This window comes from Vigna radiata, chromosome 6, assembly GCF_000741045.1.
Source record: "Vigna radiata var. radiata cultivar VC1973A chromosome 6, Vradiata_ver6, whole genome shotgun sequence".
Taxonomy (NCBI): domain Eukaryota; kingdom Viridiplantae; phylum Streptophyta; class Magnoliopsida; order Fabales; family Fabaceae; genus Vigna; species Vigna radiata.
This window is the reverse complement of record NC_028356.1, coordinates 7,119,071-7,140,930: the sequence shown is the minus strand read 5'-3', so window position 1 is coordinate 7,140,930 and position 21,860 is coordinate 7,119,071. Positions and strand designations below refer to the sequence as shown.

At 33.1% G+C, this 21,860-nt stretch overlaps 3 protein-coding genes across 4 annotated transcripts; all 3 read right to left on the bottom strand.

Moving 5' to 3' along the window:
• Positions 1 to 7,165: 7,165 nt before the first annotated feature.
• LOC106764529 lies at positions 7,166 to 8,370 on the bottom strand. The gene is made up of 2 exons (XM_014648803.2): positions 7,545 to 8,370; positions 7,166 to 7,408 (listed from the first exon to the last, which is right to left on the bottom strand). Exon 1 carries the CDS (start codon positions 8,091 to 8,093, stop codon positions 7,578 to 7,580), a length of 516 nt encoding a protein of 171 aa, XP_014504289.1. The 5' UTR covers positions 8,094 to 8,370; the 3' UTR covers positions 7,166 to 7,408; positions 7,545 to 7,577.
• Positions 8,371 to 8,505: 135 nt separating this feature from the next.
• Positions 8,506 to 14,542, bottom strand: LOC106763809 (glutamine synthetase cytosolic isozyme 2). The gene is made up of 13 exons (XM_014647960.2): positions 14,288 to 14,542; positions 12,970 to 13,139; positions 11,258 to 11,297; positions 10,934 to 11,037; positions 10,730 to 10,778; positions 10,538 to 10,644; positions 10,352 to 10,439; positions 9,965 to 10,093; positions 9,696 to 9,770; positions 9,554 to 9,607; positions 9,349 to 9,386; positions 9,096 to 9,255; positions 8,506 to 8,873 (listed from the first exon to the last, which is right to left on the bottom strand). Exons 1-13 carry the CDS (start codon positions 14,537 to 14,539, stop codon positions 8,721 to 8,723), a joined length of 1,419 nt encoding a protein of 472 aa, XP_014503446.2. The 5' UTR covers positions 14,540 to 14,542; the 3' UTR covers positions 8,506 to 8,720.
• Positions 14,543 to 18,713: 4,171 nt separating this feature from the next.
• Positions 18,714 to 21,563, bottom strand: LOC106763336 (ADP-ribosylation factor GTPase-activating protein AGD12). 2 transcript variants are annotated; one of them, XM_022782008.1, is made up of 4 exons: positions 20,263 to 21,563; positions 19,956 to 20,072; positions 19,721 to 19,816; positions 18,714 to 19,131 (listed from the first exon to the last, which is right to left on the bottom strand). In XM_022782008.1, the coding sequence occupies exons 1-4, from the start codon at positions 20,296 to 20,298 to the stop codon at positions 18,850 to 18,852; spliced, it is 531 nt and encodes a 176-aa protein (XP_022637729.1). In that variant the 5' UTR covers positions 20,299 to 21,563; the 3' UTR covers positions 18,714 to 18,849. The 2 variants fall into 2 exon arrangements, with proteins under 2 accessions (XP_022637729.1, XP_022637728.1); XM_022782007.1 differs by having other exon boundaries at positions 20,933 to 21,563.
• Between the last annotated feature and the right edge of the window lie 297 nt (positions 21,564 to 21,860).

Sequence of the window (21,860 nt, the reverse complement as noted above, 5' to 3'; positions counted from 1 at the left end):
GACTTCAACATACATACATAAATAATTGAAGTTGTACACTACATTGACAATATTAGTTATAGAAAAGCATGGATAATGAAACAAAAGACATTAGCTTTGAAATTCGGAGAGTGGGAAGAATCATATAATGATATTCCACAATGGTTTCAAGTAGTGCAGTAGACTAATCTGAACATAATTATGGAATATGTTAGTCACCTCGGTGTCGAAGGCTCTTCTCGACATAAATTGCAACACGTGTTCTAGTCTTTCATGCCTTGTATATAGGGGTTCAATTCCTACAAGCCTATAGTGCAAGTTGATAGGACTTTCTTAACTAGAAAATATCATGGCACTCTATTGACTGTCTAATATCAAGATGAAAATAGAAACATATTTCCATTAGCATTTCTCATTGTTGAGGGAGAAACCAAGGAATGATATGGTTCTTCCAACTGTTGCGAGTATATATCACACCATAATCAAATTTATGTCTCATAAATCGATAGAGGAACAACCATATTGCCAATTTTACAGTCACCAAAACTTTTTTTAGGAAGAAGATGGTTATACCCCAGTCTATTTCATAAGACATATCGCCTCAAATTTTAATAAGAAATTAAAAAAAAAAATATTGAGCTTAAGCGATAACTAGTAAACATGAGTATGTTAAATCATTTTTCTCCATTTATTCTATATATGACTAAATATGAAAATTCCTAATTGTTAGTTTTCACAAGGTATGAGATGAAACAACCCACTCTACACACAAAGTTGATGACTATGAGATCAAAATTCTGTTATGAAGTGTCTTGGATTGATTAAATACACTAGTGCACGAAGGAAATAGATCGCGGTTGTTTTTCATTATATGTTGTGCTTTATGAACCGTGGCATATACAGTCGTGGTAGAAAGTCTGAGACTTTAGGCCGCGATTCCAACCGCGGTAAAAAGTTTGGGGAATAGACCGCGGTTGTAGTAGGAACCGCGACGAAAACCTTTTTTTTTGAAAAAAAATAGTTCCACTATAGGTCGCGATTGGAACCGTGGTAAAACACCCAGGAATAGACCGCAGTTCATGCCTTAACCGCGACCAAAAGTCTTGCAAAATAAAAATAAAAAAACGACCCACTTTCTACCGCGGTTGTGGTAACAACCGCGACATATTCTCCTACAATTTTTTTAAATAGCAGATCTGTTTTTGTGATATCCACTACCACAAAAACAGACCTGCATATCAAGCACATGTTCAAATTCAATTTCAACATATCAAACACATGTTGAAATGTATTTTAACATCAAATAAATTACAAAGTCTAATAAAATACAATCTAATCAAATACAATGCTTAAATCTAGTAACTAAGAACTATTATATAATCTAACTATATACTTTGCAGCAGCTTTCCTCATGAATGATAGTGGCTTCTCAAGAATTGGTGTAGTTGTCTTGAATCTCTGCACAAGACAATTGATATTAATTAGTGTATATGAATTCTAAACTTTGGAAAAAATCAAAATTTGTTAAATTTAAATATTACCATTTCCCAACCTCTTGTGATATGAGAACGAATAATATGGGTCATCCAATACATTACATAGTATCCGCACTCATATGACTCACTATGTCTGTTACGCTACAATATATCTTCACAGTTGTAAATAGTTAGTGAAAAACATTAAAATAAAACAACTATAAGAAAGTATGGCTTTAGCATATGTCAAACCTTGAGAGAATTCCAAACAATCTTTCTACTGTTAGCAATTGATCTCCCAACCATCATCATACTTGCTGGAATAGAACTATATATATAAAAAAAGGTTTTAGCATTCATTTATATAACAAAGAAAGTCCAAACATTGAGGTTCTTACCAATCAACTGCTTGTCTGAGATGTGTGGGAGGAGGCTTGTGTAATGAGCAGAACCACAAAGCATAACTCTCCTGTATAGACATAACAAGAAGCTGTCAATGGCGCCTGAAATTCATAATAACTTAACTATTATATATTAAAATCACATATGGAACTTTATTATGTTAACATAGTTCACTTTCCCGGATATATAAGGCAAAAAATATATTTTCTTGTCGCTTGCAAAACTTCTTATCAGATTTGTGTTGATCTCATCAAAATCATTTGATTCATGAATGGATTGGGAATAAATGAATCCATAATCATCAAAGCGCCCCAACTTGTTACTGACCCCAGACATACTTGAAATCAAAAATTAACTTTGATATAAGGATACTTGATATATAAATCAATTTTATATATAAATAATTGCTCATAGACTTACATCATCCATAACTGAATAATTATAATATTCACCTCTTGTATTCCAGACGCAAGCGCTCTAACATCTTGGCTATGAAGGTATAATGGGACCTCAGAGTCTCTCCCAAATACATTAGCATCATATTCAACCTCCAAAGGCTTATCTTCAAGGATGTCAGCAAGTAGATGCAATGAACCAATAGGGTCGTCCTTAAATAGAGGAATCTTCTCCTGTGCTTGCGTCTGTTGTTACATGGAAAAATAAGATAGGTTTTGACATCAATAACATGTAAACTTTAAAATTGAGAAGTGTAAAGTAGAATTCCATACCGGGGGTCAGAAACTAAACCAACCAAATGTTTAGGCCAAGCAATAAAAGTCTGGAATGCACGTGCCACAGTGAAAACCTCATTTGTGGGCAGAGGAACAGGGGAACTGAGGCATCTGATATCATTTCGTCCACTGAGACCTTCACCTCATCCTCTGATAGCTCCATACCATGAACAATAATCGCTGCCTTAAACATTGTTCCACGCGCTAATCGGTCAAAACTCTTCCCCAACGATGAAAATGACAAATGAACCAAACAAATTTGATTTCAAACGGTGCAAATCGCTAGAAAATCGAAGGAACTGGGTTGCACAGTGGTCATCGACGGAGAAGAAGCAACATTGTTCCTATTTCGCGAAGAAGACGAAACTGTGCGACTTTTTTTATTTTTTAAACCTAAAAGGGGAATATGTCGCGGTTAAAAACTTAACCGCGGTAATAAATGGGTAGAGGCCACGGTTCCCCACTTAACCGCGGCCTATTCTCCTGAAAAAAATAAATGAAAATGGCATTTTTGAAATTTTTTTCAAACTATATCCCGCGGTTCAGCGTCCAACCGCGGTCTATTCCCTTAAATATTTAAAATTTATTCAGATCAGGGAATAGGTCGCGGTTGCTCAGTGAACCGCGGCCTATTCCCTGACGTTCTGAATCCCTCAACTGCCTTCCCAACTACCTTTTGGGGAATGTCAGAAGGTTGCAGGTGGGAATAGGCCGCGGTTCTGTGAGCAATTACGGCCTATTCCCCCTGAACCTTCTGAAATTTCCCACGTTGTCAGCACCTGCAATAAATTGGCAGGGCAATAGGCCGCGATTGCTAACAGAACCGCGGCCTATTCCCCTTGCTACCTTCTGACATTCCCCAAAAGGCAGCCCTACGAATTTATTGCATTTCTGACGTGGCGTCAACAGCAGAATGTTGACTGGGGTATAGGCCACGGTTCCCCTCAGAACCGTGGCCTATAAGTTCGACTTATTTTCAAAAATGTCACCGCGCACTATTATGCTGCGGTTTCTGATGAACCGTGGCATAATGTGCTCTGTAATAAGCCAGATTTTTACTAGTGATATCACTAGAAAACGGACTCTGGCATACGATTATGGTAAGAGGTATGCCACATAACTACAAACCTAGCGGAGTGCATGAATTCAATATTAAAATCCACACAATCCTTATCAATTTATGCTCTAGTAAAGGCGACGTTTGAAAGAGTAATATCTTGGTTTGTTGAACAAGGAACAAAGATCAAGTGCATGCTACAAGGAGGAAATCAATATCCTAAAAATATTACTGTTATTTTGAGAAAAAATGAAATGCAACTTGTAATGTGTCATGTGCAAAGATTTGATCACCAAAATTCATAATTTAAGGCTCAAGAGATCGCCACTCCTCAACTAGGACGCCACCCTATGTCATACACTATTAAATTAAAGGTATTCTGGTGAGTTCCAATCTCTTCAATGGCCTTGTCCTCATGTGTTTACAATTTGTTTTTTTTGTCATTTACAAATATCAACATTTTTTTGCCCTTGTGTACAACCTTTGCATTATATTTTTAAGGCTTATGAGGTCCAATTCCATCCAATTCAAAATGAAGACTTTTGGTTTACCTACACTAAACTACATTTCATACTTGACCTACTATGAGATGTCACAATTAAGAAGATTACCAATTAGCCCTATCCATAATGAAATGGATGAGCAAACTCCAAACAATCATAAAAAATGATTTTATATTCGAAATGAAGGGCATGATAAAAGCAATTGTCCATATTGAGAATCTTGAAAATATATGTTTCAATTGTAATTCCCATCATGTTAATAAATGTCTTATTTCTTAATTCAACTTTTCTCTAAATTTTGTATACATATTATCTTTTAACATTCACATATTAACAAACCTAAAATTATCTAAAAACATACACCAAAATGAACAAACCTAATATTACCCAAAAACATACACCACCAAAGTAAAAAATAATGAACTCAATATGTCAAAATTAACTTATAAAATAAATAAAAAAATTAAAATTGCTTAAACCCAAGTTGCTAACATGCTAAACGACTTCAATTATTTATATGCAATGTTAACAACATGATGTACAACTTTACTTCAAAATTGATTTATCCTAGAGTTGTGAATCTCATGCACGACTTCAATTCAAATCTATTAAAATTGAAGTCGTCAATTATATATATAATCTTACTTAAGGTTTAGTGATTAATTAAGTTTAATCTCGTTAAAGTCACCAAAATTAAGTAAGACTTCAATATTATTAAGAAGTCGTCTTTTCATTTCATGATGAAATCATTAACACCATATATCACTTAATCCTTTCGATAATAAATTTAAAATGTGACTAAAATTCATAACTTTTTTAAATACTAAATATGTAATATATATATATATATATATATATATATATATATATATATATATATATATATATATATATATATATAATCCAATACATAGCATAACATACTTGTTTAATTTAAAGAGAAATCGTTACTTTTATGGTTAATTCATACATGAACAATTAACACCAAATAGAAAAGTAAAGAGAGAAAGTAAAATGTTAAATAAAATATAATACTGTGAAATACACAATATAAAATAAAAATGTGAAATTTATGTTGACATAAAATATACGTTTTATATTAAAAAATATTATATAAAAATATAATTCTTTAAAAATGAGTGATAATATGGGATATAATGTATATAACATAGAAGGGAATAAGATCAAATATAATTACATTTAAGATAATTTTCATTCATTAATATTTGTAAAGTGTATACATTCCGTCTCATGTATTTTTGTACTATTTCAATATAAAAAAATTTATATTGATTATTTTTTTATATTTAACATCCATTAACGAATTTTGATATAAATATGGTTTTTTATATAGTATAGAATTTTCAACATATTTTACATCAATTAAAACTATCAGCAATATAGAAAGTAGCGATCCAGAATTTTTTGACAAAATGGAGAATTAATTATGCATATTTGAAAGAATGATAATAATAACTAAACTTGCCATTGAAGAAAAAACAAATGAAAACCATTTAGATTTTATAACCTAAACAAGAATCCAATAAACTTGAAAAGAGAAACCATCTGAATAACTTGTTATCCGATGATGATAATATATATATATATATATATATATATATATATATATATATATATATATATATATATAAAAGATAGAAAAAAGTATTGAATGGTATGATTGTTTAAATATAAAAGTGACTTATAAAAAATACGTACAATAAATAGTAATTTATAATTGTGCTAATAAGAATTATTATGTTGATGAATAATTACAATAATTATTATAATATTACACAATAAATAAAAATTGATTCTATGAATATAAAAAATAAGATATTGAATATAATATTTTCTAAATTCTTGAATTTTTTTATTTTGGTAAGTTACATATATGTTTGCTCCATTATCAAAATACAATTCATGATCACCTTGATAAGGTGAAACTAATGCCCTTGTTTTTACTGTCAACAAAGGAAGTTTTTCATGTATACTTACAAATGAATAATATTATATATATATATATATATATATATATATATATATATATATATATATATATATATATATATATATATATATATATTAGTATAGTCAATCCTCTTGAATATATACCTGCATATTGGTTTAAATATCCAACATTTTCCTTTACCGCCTCTCATGTTTTTGAAATTAGAACCTTTCCAATTACTTTGAGATTTAAATTTGTTGAAATTATTGAGTTGATCTAATCGATTTTCAAAGGTTAACAATTAGGTTTTCAATTCAATCCAACTTATGTTAATATGATTAGACAGTTTGATAACCATTGGATTGTAATCAGAATCCAAACTATTTAGTGTATAAATCGCTAAATTAGAGTTAGAAATTGGTGAAGTTATCAACTTTAACTTATTAACAAGGTTTTTCATCTTGTCAAGATATTGTCTCACCTTCATGTCTCCTTTTCGTGTATTGTGAAATTCATATTTAAGATAAACAATTCTGAATCTGGTGTGTGTCAACAAGACTTTGAGCTTCATCCAAAAGTTATTTAAAGGTTTCACAATGAAGCAAGTAACAATATCAATTAATATAGAATCCATCCGTTATCCTAAAATGGTTTGATCTTGAGTTTGTCAATCCTCATAACTAAGATTGACTTTTGTTGTCATGTTATCTGCAATAATAAATTGGTCGGAACATTGTATCTTTCCTAACATATAATCATTTTGTTTGCATCTTTTAATCACGAATAATATTAGATACTTATATAGTGGATAATTGTCTTGTTCAACTTGAAAGAGATGATAGATGAGGAATTATTTTTTTAATCGACACAAATGACATGATTGTGGTGATTATGGATCAAAGCTTGGATAAAGATAAAAAAAATGTATTGAATCATGTTGATAGTCTAATTATATAAAATTAACTTACAATAACCTATAATTATGCTAATAAGGATAAATATTATCCTAAACTGATACTAGTCAATGTAATATTACCTAATAAATAAAAATTGATACAATTACTGGCTAAAATTAAAAATCCTAAATTACAAAATATTTCACATAGTATTTAATTCGGTGTAATTATATATAGCACATTATAATATACATCACATTATAGCCAATTATGATATTCTATGTAATAAATACGAGTTGTTACTTTTCGCATTCATACATTACATAATTCAGTATACTCTCGATCATGTACAATAAAATAAAAATGGAATTCATTGTGAAGTTATTGCTCCCGTACTTACAACCACACTCTATTCTGAAAATTTTCAATGAGAGAACAACACATTTTTACCATTAATTTTGTATGAGAAGAAAAAAAAGTATATGTTAAAGAAACATGCGACATTGGAAAACGATCATAGTGCACCGTTTTCCATTGGCAAACGCCTAACCTCGTTAACCGCATGTACATGCTTTGTCGGTAGTCAACGACGAGAAACCCCGACAGCAATAGGATCCACCACATCTTTCTCTCCTCCACAAACAACTCCATGCCTTAGCCAAAACCCTTTTCTAACCTTCTTCTTCTTCTTCTTCTTCGTCTGCGTTCTTCCATTTGTAGAGTTATTGTCTGCACCGATGAAAGGTTTCTGATTAGAATCCTCCACAAGACTATTAAGTTGCCTTGAAATGCTTTGCACTTCATATTCGTCAAGAAGGGAAAGCTTCTTTGCATGAAGATTTGGGAACCCTTCACGTGCTTCCATGGCCGTTCTCATTGCTTCTAACCTGTAACGCGAAGGCCTTGGCTCATGCCGAGTTACTGTGGCATGAAACTCGGTTATGGTCTTGCCCTTAGAGCCCGAGTTGTGTTGGTACCACGCCCATGCAGCAGCCTTTACAAAGGATAAGTCATTGGTGTTGGTGTTGGTGTTAGTGCTGTTTTTGGGTGGTTTTCTTCTCTCCATGAGAAGGGTTAGGAAAGAGAAATTGGAAGCCATGAGTGTGATGTGAGAATGTGTGGGAAAATTAAGTTCCACGCAATACAATGCAACGCAATAGGGAAAAGTAGTGATTAGGTTTGTTTAATGCGTTATACAGTGTTGTATTGTGTTGAATTTAGCACTTGGTCATGTGTGAAGAAAGGTATATGTGACTTTCTTCTACCAAGTTGGGCTGGGCCGTGCACTGATAGTCCTCGTGCTGCTGTCAGGTATTAATGGGATCATTTACTTTGGACGCGTGTATTGGGCCCACCTTGGGCCCTACTACGAGAATCGGTTTTATTTGTTGTTTCTTCTAGCTAGGAAGATTACGTGTTGTTCTGACTTGTCTATTAGAAGCTTCTTATTCTTTGTTCTTGTAGTTTTTAATATTTAGCCTCTTATCATGAGATGCCTCAATAGAAGAAAATCACACAAAATAACAACATATAATTACTTGAGGATCATTACATTATTCCAACACTTCAAATGTACACTGAGGAAATGAAACAACCAACAAACAAGACCTAACAACCAATCAGAGTACAAAGAAAACATTATAAAAAACACAAATTATCATAGTAAACAAACAGGCAAGGCAACAAAGATATAAGGAAGGCACATGTGATTACTCTCAGACTACTTTCATGGTTTCCAAAGAATGGTTGTCTGAGCAATCATGGAAGTGACGACATAAGGGTCCATGTTAGATGCAGGCCTTCTATCCTCAAAGTATCCCTTCCCTTTCCTCTCTGTGTCCCTCCCTACCCTAATTGAAGCACCACGGTTTGCAACACCCTGCATTCCCACATCAACACCACCATCGATACATTAACATAACATTCAATCTTTTCATTTTCTGCCTTGTTTAGTTAACAATTCAATAAACTACTACTACAAAAATAAAACTTTACTATTAGTTCAATAACTTCATATTTAAAAAACTAGTAAAACATATTCATGTAATTACTTCTTCAAGTTTAAACAAGTTTGTTTCCTTAATATTGCTTTTTGGCTTACCCATATGAAGGTGTTTATGTTGGCTGTCTCGTGTTTTCCTGTTAAACGACGTTCATTGCCTTCTCCATAAGCGGCTATGTGTTCCTTGTGCCTCTTTTCCAACTTACTGATTGCTTTTTTGATGACTTCATAGCCACCATCGTTTCTCATGGACTTGGTACTGTAACATTAATTATATATACATATCATCCACTTGTCAAGCATAAAACTAAATTGACACCATGTTAATTACTAACAAACTCATTCATTGTACCTGAAATTCGTGTGAGCGCCAGCACAATTCCAATCACCCTAGTTTTTAAGAACTCGGCCAAAATGACATGAGTCAATATCATTACACCAAATTAAGTAAACCATATACATAAGAAAGTATGCTGTGGTAATAACATGAATGTTTTGATTGAATATGTAGAGAATCAAATATGGTCTCAGTTTTTTCATGACTATGGGATATCCACCTTAATCGGTTGAGGATCAAAAGAAAGCACCACCCCAGCAATCTCGGTGATCCTCTGTTAACACATAAAGACATTGCTGTAAAATTTTCACAAAAAAGAATGAATTTGATGATGAGGGTGACAGTATTCAAGTTCTAACAACCTCCAAAATGTAGCGAGCAACCCACAAGTCGTCACACGCAGATATGCCAGCCGATGGACCAATTTGGAATTCCCACTACATATATCATCAAGAATGAATTCAAATCAAAGAAGTTGGAATTTGAAGAAAAAAATACCAAATATAAGTCTAGAACACAATAATAGATCAAGCAACATCCAGTATTATCGGGACCAAGTATCTAGAATTTGACATTGGCTGAAACAATAGGGTTAAAGAATGATGAATAGGAAAATTTTATTTTAATTTACCTGACCGGGCATCACTTCTCCATTAATTCCAGTAATATTAATGCCTGCATAAAGACATGCTTTGAAATGAGAGTTCACAATGTCCCGTCCGAAAGCTTTGTTTGCTCCAACACCACAATAGTAGGGTCCCTTTTGAGTAAGGGAAAAAATTCAGTACATGTAACCATAAAACAAAGTGAATTGGCATAGTAAGTCACAATACTCAGTTGCCAGCCACAAAAAAGACTCAAAGTTTAAATTGGGTCAAAAATTTAGAAACCTTTCATAGAAAAGATCATGTAAGGGGCAGGAATAATTTGATGAATGCCATACAAAAATTAAAAGATGGGGTGATTTACATCAAACACCTAATCTTCCATTTTAAAAATTGAAGAAAACGAATTTCACCTGGGGTCCAGGAAAACCACCAATAGGCCATCCGAGGGGCCATTGGACATCTTTCTGCAGCAAGGTGTATTCTTGCTCAATGCCATACCTAGAAGGAGATCATAAATTAACATTTATTGTAGGAAAAAGAAGAAAATGATGATAGTGAAAGGTCACTAGAAACTGCAAGGAAGCAACAAAATATACCAGGGTTCTTCAGCAACAACATCAGGATGGCTAAATATCTTTGCCGCATTATATCTCGTGTTGGTAGGAATGGGTTCTCCCGCAGCAGTGTAAGTATCACACATAACCTGCAAGCAATTGCAATTATAAGACATGAGACGAAAGTTGTTTTTTTTTTTTCACACACAAAATAGCAGACAAGAAGAAACATACCAGAATATTTTCACCCCTCCTGAATGGATCCTTGAAAATTGCTTGTGGACTGTTGTATTTGGTTAAGAGACACAGCATTAATGAGAAGTGTTTGGAAAAGAAGCAACCCTAAATATGTGATGGTCCAAATTGAGCACAAAATGATCCATGATTTGAAAGTGTGGAGAAAGGTATGAACAGATAGGAATGGAGAAGGGAGCTTACTATAAAAGCACTTCACTATCTGCTCCAGGAGCTTGACCAGTGCTGGAACCATCATAGGTCCATTTGGGAAGCTCGGAAGGATCATTAACCGGACCTGAAAGAGTCTATATCCAAGATCACTTTATATTTGCCTTAATTACAAATCAAATACAAAGATTGAAATTAATGCATACTTTTTCTGGCTCTTTTGGATCAGGAACTCAATTCAAAAACTTCTAGAAGCCACAGACATTTTTTAATAATTATAGACATTCTAAAACCTTAATAGATAGAAACAAGTTGTTGTTTGCTTCTCTTTTTGGTTACAAAGTTAAATAAACTCACCCGTGCCTTACTCCTCATGTCCATACCAGATCCACCAATCCTGTCATAATAAAAATCAAAAGGGGTTAAGAGTTGATTAAGTGTCGAAAAGCGATATCATTACATAATATCATAGAAAATTGACAAATAAATGTGGTTAAGATAGGACGAACTAGCAATCATTGTTCAAATATACAAAAAAAGCATAATATTATTCAGGTACATCAAGAGAATAATTGCAGCATAGGTTCATGTTAAGTGAAAAATTCAGTAAAATTGTGATTGGTATTGGATATTTAAGAACATGAATTCCTTTAAATTTCAATCAGAATTACTCCCAATTTAGAATAATTTCCTTTACTTGAAGGAGAGAAACAAGAACATTCAAAGAGAATGGAAAAGGAGAAGTAGTTTCATCGAGATCAAGTCAATAAAATAAATATAAAAAAATTTACTAAAACAACATATTTTTGTTTGAACAAAAAATAAAAGGAAAGAGGGAAGTCTCTTGAATTCATTTTCATTTGAGATTATTTTCATTTAAGGGAAAACAATCAATTAAGGAAATAAACTAAAACATTTGAAAAGAATAAAAAAGCCCAAGACAGATCAAGCCAACAAATATAGAAAGAATTCATGAAAGCTACATATTTTTGTTTGAAAAAAATACCAGAAAACACAACAATCTCTTAAACTTATTTTCACTTGATTGAGTATTTTTACTCGAAAACAATCAATAAAAAAAACTAAAACATTTGAAAAACATAGAAAAGCCAAAAAAAACTTTCATTCATATCAAGCCAAGAAATATAAAGAGAATTCACTAAAACCACATATTTTGGTTTGAGAAAAAATAGTATAAAACAGAGAAATCTCTTGAACTTATTTTCACTTGAATAAATATTTTCACTTAAACAAAAACAATAAATCAAGAAAAAAAAAACTAAAACATTTGAAAAGAATATAAAAACATAAGAAAATTCCATTCAGATCAAACCAACAAATATATAGGAAAGATTAAATGGAGACATATTTTTACTTAAGCAAAAAAATATAACAGAAAGCAGAAAAATCTTTTAAACTTATTTTCACTTGAATGAGTATTTTCACTTGAAGGAGTATGGGATTGAACTAAAATTCACTTCCTTGAACAAAAGTTCGTAAAAATATAAAAGTCCTTGAGAGCTAATTGTTGTACTTTATTTTTTTCACAATTTTGTTTGCTGTGGCATTTTTGGAGAACAATTTTGGGAGATGAACATCAGGGAGGAGAAAAAGGAAGCCTGAACCAATTAGGAAGAAGATTCAATACTTAATCTCTTTTTTTTCTCTCAAATCCATTAATAGTGTAAAAGGAAAACCATCATTATTATAGTTGATGATCTTTCTTGAAATTGAATGTACCATTTTCTGATTCTTTATCCAGTGTTGAGGATTTGATTTGATTTTTAAATGTTAAAATGATTTGAACATCATATATTTTAACTAATTTAGATTGGGGTTGAAAATCAGATCTTAAATATGAAGTTTATTCAGATTATTTAAAATGTTTGAATGCTAGAAATAAATAAGTATATTAGTTAAATCAAGTTTAATTAATCATAATGAGTTGAGAAATCAGTTAAGATTAAATCTTTAGATATTCTAGTTCAAGAAATTAACTTAGAAGAATTATTCTTGTTTACACGTGCATGGATGTGAATATGTAGTAAAAAATGAGATGAGACACTAACCATATGTATTCCGCGATCACCTTCTCAGAAGTGTTGGAGAGGTTAAGGTTGATCAGATCGGAGAGTAACGACATCTTCTTGGAATACAAAATTTTAGCACAGAACGAGAATTTCTCTTTCTCTTTCCTTGTACCACTGTTTCGGTACAAGGTAGTGTGATCTCTGAAATGCTAAAACAATTTACAAAAAGAAAATCAACATACAGTAGGGGACAACTTTCTGCAATAGGAATCATGCATGTTTCTGAGAAATGTTTACACATACAAATCAAAGATTTTTATGTTTGCTTTTAATAGGATTTTCTTCAAACATACACATGGTACGTTTTTTCCGTGTCTTGTTACCATTAATCGCCTTGAGATCTATAACTTCATATCACAGGTTTGGTGAGAAAACTCACTTTCACTTACTTTGATTTATTATATTTAATATGGTTGCTATTGCATTAGCAATGTTAATATTAACATTGTTAATTAATTTACCACGTTTCCTCCTTCTTATAATAACTTCCAAGGTAGGAATCAAAGATTTACATAAATGTTTATACAAAAAAATAAAAAATAATACTTTAACAACCCTAAAAAAATGCACCCTCTTTACTATCCACTTTAATGCTATAATAATACATATTAGAGTTTATTAAAATATTGTTTTTTTGAGTTATTAAAGGATTGTTTTATGCTTAATGGGTGTCTGAAAAATCTTTTGGAAATATTAAACAAAAAATTCATTATTAAATACAACTGCATAAGAACAATTCGAAAGTCATATCTTACGTAAAACCAAAACTTTCAGATAATGGACAAGGAATGCAGTGTGGGAGATGTCAGACATCAAAGATATTTTTGTTTTGAGATGTCATATATTAAGGGGTATTTTTGTCTTAAACCAGTGAAGGTATAGAAGAAGTCATGGAATGCAGGAAGAAATATCCCCGGAAACCAAAGGTCCAGAGCCCAGAAGCTTGAGTCCAACACAAGCCTAATTGTTGCTTTTAATCTTTCAAAACAACAAAAATTTCACACAGAAAATAAAAAATGATAGAAAAATTAATCGGTAAATTACAAGCCACTAAGGCTTGAGTGTAATGTTCACTTGCATGCACGTATGAGAAGCAATCATGAACTGGAGCAAGCCTCGCAAACAAAAAACTAGGACAATTCTCAGAAATAAAAAATGAAATTAATTTCTACTTATAACAATTTCAAATTTTTTATTTTGTTAATCTATGCTAAAATCATCGGCACTTTTTTTGTTGTTAACAGAAAAACTCCAAATAGGTCAAACTAAAAAGAAACACAGAAATATAGGCAATTACCACGATGATGTTTTTCTTTGAGGCAAGTTTCAAAATCTGGAAATGATTGAAAACTTTTGTTGGTTTTGCAAGCGTAGCCAAAGTTGGAGTTTTGGAGAAAAATATGAGAGGAAATAGTATGGTTTGAGAGGAAGAGTATGTGTAGAATGGGGAATAAATAATGTAAAAATGGAGAAACAAAAATGCAAAACAATGCCGCTTTCTCTCTCTTTCAGATCTCTTTTGAGATGTACGTGTCATTTCTCTTGTCATTCTATGTTCAAAAGCTTGACACCTGCCCTGCACAACATATTCCCTAATCCTATGGCTAAAAATTCCTCATCTAGTTGCACCCTTGGATATGAGTGACAAATTTTCATGGAATTCCTCATGCTTATTCATAAAATTACATTCAAATATTAATATGTTTACAAAAAAGTTTCATAACATTCGGATTAACTTTCAGGTCATTACAAACACATAGTTTTAATCTATGAAATATGTAGGAACCACTTAGTTTGTGTTTGTTTTTACGTGTATGTGTTATTTTAAGGAAATGTGATCTCACAACTAGTGCAGAAATAGTTTTAGACATCTGTTATTTTTGGCTTTTAACGTCATCTTCATACTCGACGTTTATATGGGTAACATTAATTGGACATAGGTTATTTGCAGGTTTGACGTCGTTATAGATGTCGGTTCAATGACATAACTGACGTTTATAACAACGTTGCACATGGCACTAACTGATGTCTACGGGGTTGTTATAGACGTCAAACATGACATCACCCGACGTCTAAGGGCATTATACCGACATCACATGTGGCATTAACCGACGTCTAAGGGCACTATAGACGTCGGACATGATATTAACCGACGTCTACGAGATGTTCGTTGTGTTTTAGTGTAGTTCTTCGTAAGAAAAAATTGTGTCTTTTGCATCTCTTATGGCATTCCAACCCAAAGACAAACCTGGGTCGTTTCCTAGGTCCATTCCGACCGCCAATGAAAAAGAATACGGTAGGTATCACTGTATTCTTTTTCTTTGGCGGTGGAAATGAAACTAGGCAATGACTCAAGTTCGGCTTCAGGTTGAAATGCTATAAGAGATCCAAAAAAACGCAAGTTTTCCTTACGAGAAAACTAGCAAAGGGAGAAGGTGCATTATGCTACCCAAAGACACAAGAAAAACTGCACCAAAAAACAAAGAAAGCTCATTTCAATCGGTTCAAATCAAACATAATACATCAAAGATTACTTTAATCGGATTAAAAGCAAGTTTAACCAGATCAAACGAGATGAAACGCACTTGTAAATTCAATGGAGCGGAGATAAAAGGCTAAGGAAGACTATGAAGTGTGCGAAACTGCTAGTTCGCAATCACTTATTTAACAAGAAATGAGACGTTGATTGCCCAAGAGACCGACGTCTATAATAGAATATACGTCGGGGACCTCACTAATATGACGTCTTTCTGATTTAAAAATTAATATTCGTGGGGCTTATAGACGTCGCTTACTCAGGCCACTAACGCCTATATACGATTATAGACGTCGGGTATCTCCTAACTAACGTCTATAGGTCTGACAGGTAGGTAAATAGCCATTAATGTCTACCATATAGACGTTAGTGTGGCGGGATCCGACGTCTATATGACGGAAAAGAATGATTTTTCACCTACCTGGTAGACATATAGACGTCGGGGATCTCCTAACTGACGTATCTAGGTCTGACAGGTAGGTGAATAGACATTAATGTCCGTCATATAAACGTTAGTGTAGCGGGATCCGACGTCTATATGGCAGAAAGGAATGACTTTCCACCTACCTGGCAAACATATAGACGTCAGGGATCTCCTAACCGACATCTATAGGTCTGACAGGTAGGTGAACAGCCATTAATTTCCGCCATATAAACATCAATGTGGCAGGATACGACATCTATATGGCGGAAAAGAATGACTTTTCACCTACCTGGCAGACATATAGACGTCCGTTAGGAGATCCCCAACATCTATAGGAATTTATACGTCAAGTCCCTCCTAACTAACATCGATATGACCAGTTTATTTACGAAAATACCACTGGTCATCAAACTACGTCGGGCTTATCCCTAACCGACATCTAAGAGGTGACGTTAAACAGTGTTTTTACATTATTGCACGTTTGCTTTTATGATTGTGTATGAATTTGAGAACACATATTTGCATGAGACATAGAGAGATTCATTCGTGCAAATTGCAAAGAATAGAAATGGTGATAAACGGAAAAGACAAAATTACCATTGTTTTTATTTTGAAATAAGGTTGTTCTTTTCAACACGTATTAAAGATACTTAGTGAGATTTCCTATATGCATAGTTAAGATTCTTCTGCGCATTCTGAGCCTTTGATAACGGAGGGAGAAAAATGGGTTGGTGGTTTTATTAGAACTCCATGAATATGCCATGAACGTGAAGGCTTGATGTATTTAGGTGGTGGCATAGCAAAGTTAGCTAAGGTGAATTAACTTCTTGAAACAATGAATGAACTGTGTTAGTTCAATGAAAGAGTAATCGAACATGAGAACAAAGTATTGAAGTCTAATTCCAATACATTTTATATCATTAAGTTCAATTTTAACTGAGTTATGGATCATCATCATTACTTTACAATCAAACATTTAAATTTATAAATCCAAATAACATCACAAGTTTATTAAGAATTAATCAAATCTCTTTTAATAAGACACTTGGTATTATAATTGAATTACTGCACTTGCTGGTGTGTAATTGTTCTAAATTGGGAAATCATCAATATGCTAAAAGAATTTAAAGTCCTCATGGATAAGACTTTGTTTTCTAAAGTTGAGTGCAAGAATTACTAGAGTTCATGATTTGAACAATCATTTTAAGTGACAAAGTGTTTGTATGACAATATTGTTAAAAGGTTTAGTGATGGTGTCATGGTAAGACTTTCAATTAGGTAAAGAATTCACTACAGTCACGAAGGGCATTATCGAAGGCCAAAATCTCTCAGAAAAGGTCACAAACCGTCGCTAAATGCCAATTATCGAAGGCTCGACGACGGTCAAAAAGCCCTCGGTAAATACATCGTCGCTACTTAAAACACATGTTGAAGATTTGGTTGAGTTGTCCAACAATAAGAAAAAAGACAAGCAATCTTGAGAGGCAAAGGAAAAAGGGTTACAAGGTAGAGAAAGGCACATTGGAAGCAACATTGAAGAATGACAAAAATAAAATATCTTTCAAATTTGAAAACAAATTTACTTTTTCACAGATCGGTTTCGAAGTCAATTTATTTTTACAAATCCAATTAAAGTTCTCATTAATGTTGAAATCACATAAATAATAAATAAGTTTTGTCTAGCTTATTTATTCTATCAACACTTATGATATTGTCACTACATGTTATTTCTTTATATTTGATAAAGAAAATGTATTATGACCTCACATTTAATAAACCTATGAAAGTTTTACTAAATATATTAACCATTTACATACCATATTATTTAATTTTTATTTAATTTACAAATTATATTGTTGTTTATTTATAAAATTATGTAAGTCGACAATTATAATATTGGTTGTTTACCAATTAGGTTAGTGATTTTGTTAGTTGCACACATCAATCTAGTTGGTAAATGAACAAATAGACTAGTTATGCATGTATTGTTGTGTTAAACCATACCTTTAAGCATACCAAATATTAAGACTTCCTCAAAATATTAAGAGTAATGATTATATATAAAGAACATAAGTCATAAAAGTAACATGAAGTTCGTATTCAAATGATGAATAGAGCATCTAAAAATGACACATGAAACACATAAAACTGATATGAATGTCATATTAAAATGAAATAAATATTAAATGAAACAAGGATATAAAGAAATGATACAAAGGTCATGAAAAATGTTATGAACACATATAGTAATGAGACAAAAAAATGTCAAATATTCACTTTTATTCCTTCATATTAAAAACTTAAAATGAAATAATTGAGGACAAAAAATTCTAAGAAAAGAAGAACATGTGTATATCACAATAGAACAAATAATTAACTATACTTTTATTGGAAGCATGGTGTTCATAACTAGTTTTTTTAACAGTTGTAATAAAATTATATTACTCTTTTGGCTTTAAGATATTATATATTGTCATGTAATTAGAATATTTTTTGTTAATATATATATATATATATATATATATATATATATATACTTGTCACATTTCGCTCAAAATGAAACACATGGAATAAAAATTAACAAATAAATTTTTTCACACAAATTTTATAGTGATCATTCTTGTAAACTTAAAGGGTAGTAGTAGATATATCTAGGCTCAAATATATCATGGTCTTTTTAAGAATGCATTTTTGTATTGAAACAGAAACATGGAAACTGACATGCAGCTAAAATCCATTCTAACTTTATTAGGTGTAGTTCAATAATTTAGTTGTAAAAACTAGAGAAATGAACAAAAAATGTTTATTTATTTGTCATGGCCAAATGCAGCTCAAAATTAAAAAAGAAAAATCTTTGTAAGAAAAGGGAAAGTTTACTTAACAGTAATTTACCCAATGATCAAGACTCTAATGGCATCCACTCAAGTGCTAACTCTAATTCTCCAGATTCAACGTTCTGGAGCTTGATTAATATCTCCTGTTTAACTTTTCCACCAACAATTTTGACTTCGCTATCATCTATAAGCGCATTGTCCTGAGATTTCATCCATATTCCTATCTGCATATCATCAAACATGCTAGGATCTCCATANGCCATTGCAGATGTAATCAGGGGATGAAGATCAATGTCTGCTTCCCCCATTATATCATCAGATGAAAATAAGTCATAATCAAATACCTTCTGCAATGCAATGTAACCAGCGGTTATGACAATTTCCCATGTTTTTATATCTTCATACCATAACACATACACACACAAAAACAGCTAGAAGCATCACACATTCAGATCCAAATAAGATAACCCAAACCGGTGGCCACTTACTCCAAACTATAGTCCCATTAGAGGATGGTTGGGGAAAGTAGTATTTGATTTCCATTGTAGACAAAGGGTGTAAGAGAGAAGGAACCTTTGAGTAGGGTTTGGTTGAGGTAACATGGATTTGGTTTTACAATGAAAAAAGAGTCATGCATTGTTGAGAATTTGGATTTTCTACTCGGTTTTTCTGGGCTGTGCTTTCAAAATACACTGCTAAACATTGATTTTGATGTTATAAAATATATTAAAAAGATTTTTAAAGTACCAACATCAGTGTATTTTGAAGGCACCTCAGAGGACAACACATAAAAACCACAGTAGAGAATTTCAACTCCATTGTTGAGGAATTAGGAAGAAGGAAGCTCAAGTGATTTGGATGCATATGGCAGAAATGTAGAATAGACACAGAATTTGTTCCATTTTTTAACAAAGACAAGATGAAATTCAACCTTACCAAATTCAATAATCCAAATGGCCGAGTAACAGACAGCATAAGTTCTTCATTCCAGACTGGATTCAAATTACTCTTTATTACAGTTGTCTGAACAGTCTGAAGATGTAGCACCAAAAAGTCAATTCAGAAAGAAAGTTATCAATGTCTAGCAATCTTCAATTAAAAATTAAAAAGAAAACATAAAGAAGAAAAGTTTCTCAAGCATATATGCCAATGAGAACTGAGAACAACCAACCTGTTGGCCAAGTGTGAAGATAACATATGGATCACTGGTCATCATATCTCTGATAGCTAAATCTGTGCCTTTGATCACTTTTACCTTCAAATTTCCAATAAATCCTTCCTTTCCTTCCTGTCATGACCATAAATATCAGTCAAACATCCAAGGAAAACCANTCCAATTAGAAAGCTTTCATCTGAGTATNACATCAATTTAAGTNAGTGGAAATGTAGTTTTTACATTGATATGCTAACACAAAATATGGTCAACAAACAAACAGAACTCCTCCAATCAAAGGAAATAAAATATGAAATATAATCACCTCACGCGAACCGCTAATACTTCTAAAATTATCCATAATCCCTCTGGAAATACTTGATGGGGGATTCTGATAGCATTTTAGGCCCAAATGAAGAAGAACCCAACATTCCCAATCGGACCAGTGGGGTGGCTGGTCCAGTCAGATCAACAAGGATATACAAAATGCCAAAATACTTAGCTGATTTTAAGATGTGATCTTCAGGGTGAAATTGTGGGAATATTTGTGTATGACGTGTTAGTGCTTTATTGGATTTAGTATGAGTTTGTTAGTAACTTTTCTGTTATATAGTTGCTAGCAAGGAATGAATAAAGCAGAAAAAGAATATTTCTATCATCTCTTTATCCCCTTTTCTGTAGGAGGCCCCTTGACCTCTAATCAAGGCAATTTATCTATCATTTTTGGTGCTTTCGTTGAGAGACTTCCCTCTTCTGTAACTTTTTTTTCCCCAAACGGTAACCCTCTTTTCTTATCCTACATGACGGACCACAATACTCGTTCTAAATCCATTACCAACTTGGAAGAAGCCATATTGAAACTCACAATCACCCAAAACAAAATCACAACCCGATTGGATTCCATTACATCTCAACTCATTACACGTGACCCACCCTCTCCACACCCCGACGATCGCCGTTCTCCTCACAATGGCCCTCATTCGTTCACTCCCCACCTGAAATTGGAGGTTCCCCGATTTGATGGAACAGATCCAATGGGCTGGATCTTTAAGATCTCGCAGTTCTTCGAATATCATCGCACGCCGGAGGATGATCGGCTCCGGATAGCTTCCTTTTACATGGATGGTCCTGCCCTCAGCTGGTTTCAGTGGATGCACAGGAACAACATGCTTCCTTCATGGCACGAGTTTCTGCAAGCCTTGGAGGTTCGATTTGCCCCTTCTTATTATGACGACCCACGCGGATCTCTCTTCAAATTGACTCAAAAAGGTACGGTTCAAGATTATTTAAATGATTTTGAACGCCTTGCTAATCGCATTGTTGGTCTTCCTGCCATTTTTTTGTTGAGTAATTTTATTTCCGGGTTAAACCCGGATATTCGCCGTGAGGTCCAAGCACTGCAACCACAGTCGTTGACGCAGGCCGCGGCTTTGGCCAAACTTCAGGAAGATAAACTTAACGACCAACGCAAACACTTTCGACAGCGTTCCCCCTTTACGTCATCTTCCACTCCTCCATTGTTGTTAACTCCGCCATCACGACTGCCGGCAACACCATCCAACCCACCCAAAACTCATTATAAGAAGTTGTCTCACGAATAGATGTTGATTCGTCGTGAGAAGTGATTGTGTTACAATTGTGATGACAAATTCAGTCCTGGGCACAAGTGCAAGGGTCGTTTCTTTTTACTTGTTGCAGTTGATGACGATGATGAAGTACGGGTTGAGTCACCGCCTCTTGAAGGGGACTCCAGTACTATTCTTCTGGAAGGAATGAATATTATCAACATTGAGGCCCAAATCAGTTTTAATGCTTTAGTTGGGTTACCTGCCCTTGAAGCTCTTAGGATCGTGGGCCACGTTACAAAACAGCCCATCACTATTTTAGTAGATGGAGGAAGTACTCATAATTTTATACAAGACA

Excerpts from the sequence above, each read along its gene's own strand:
- LOC106764529 (XM_014648803.2), bottom strand. The coding sequence starts at position 8,093 with ATGGCTTCCAATTTCTCTTTCCTAACCCTTCTCATGGAGAGAAGAAAA.
- LOC106763809 (XM_014647960.2), bottom strand. The coding sequence starts at position 14,539 with ATGACAAGAGAAATGACACGTACATCTCAAAAGAGATCTGAAAGAGAG. Across the intron at positions 10,440-10,537 it reads GTTGTTGCTGAAGAACCCTG|GTATGGCATTGAGCAAGAAT; the intron begins GTATATTTTGTT and ends ATCTCCTTCTAG. Across the intron at positions 8,874-9,095 it reads ACATAAACACCTTCATATGG|GGTGTTGCAAACCGTGGTGC; the intron begins GTAAGCCAAAAA and ends GTGGGAATGCAG.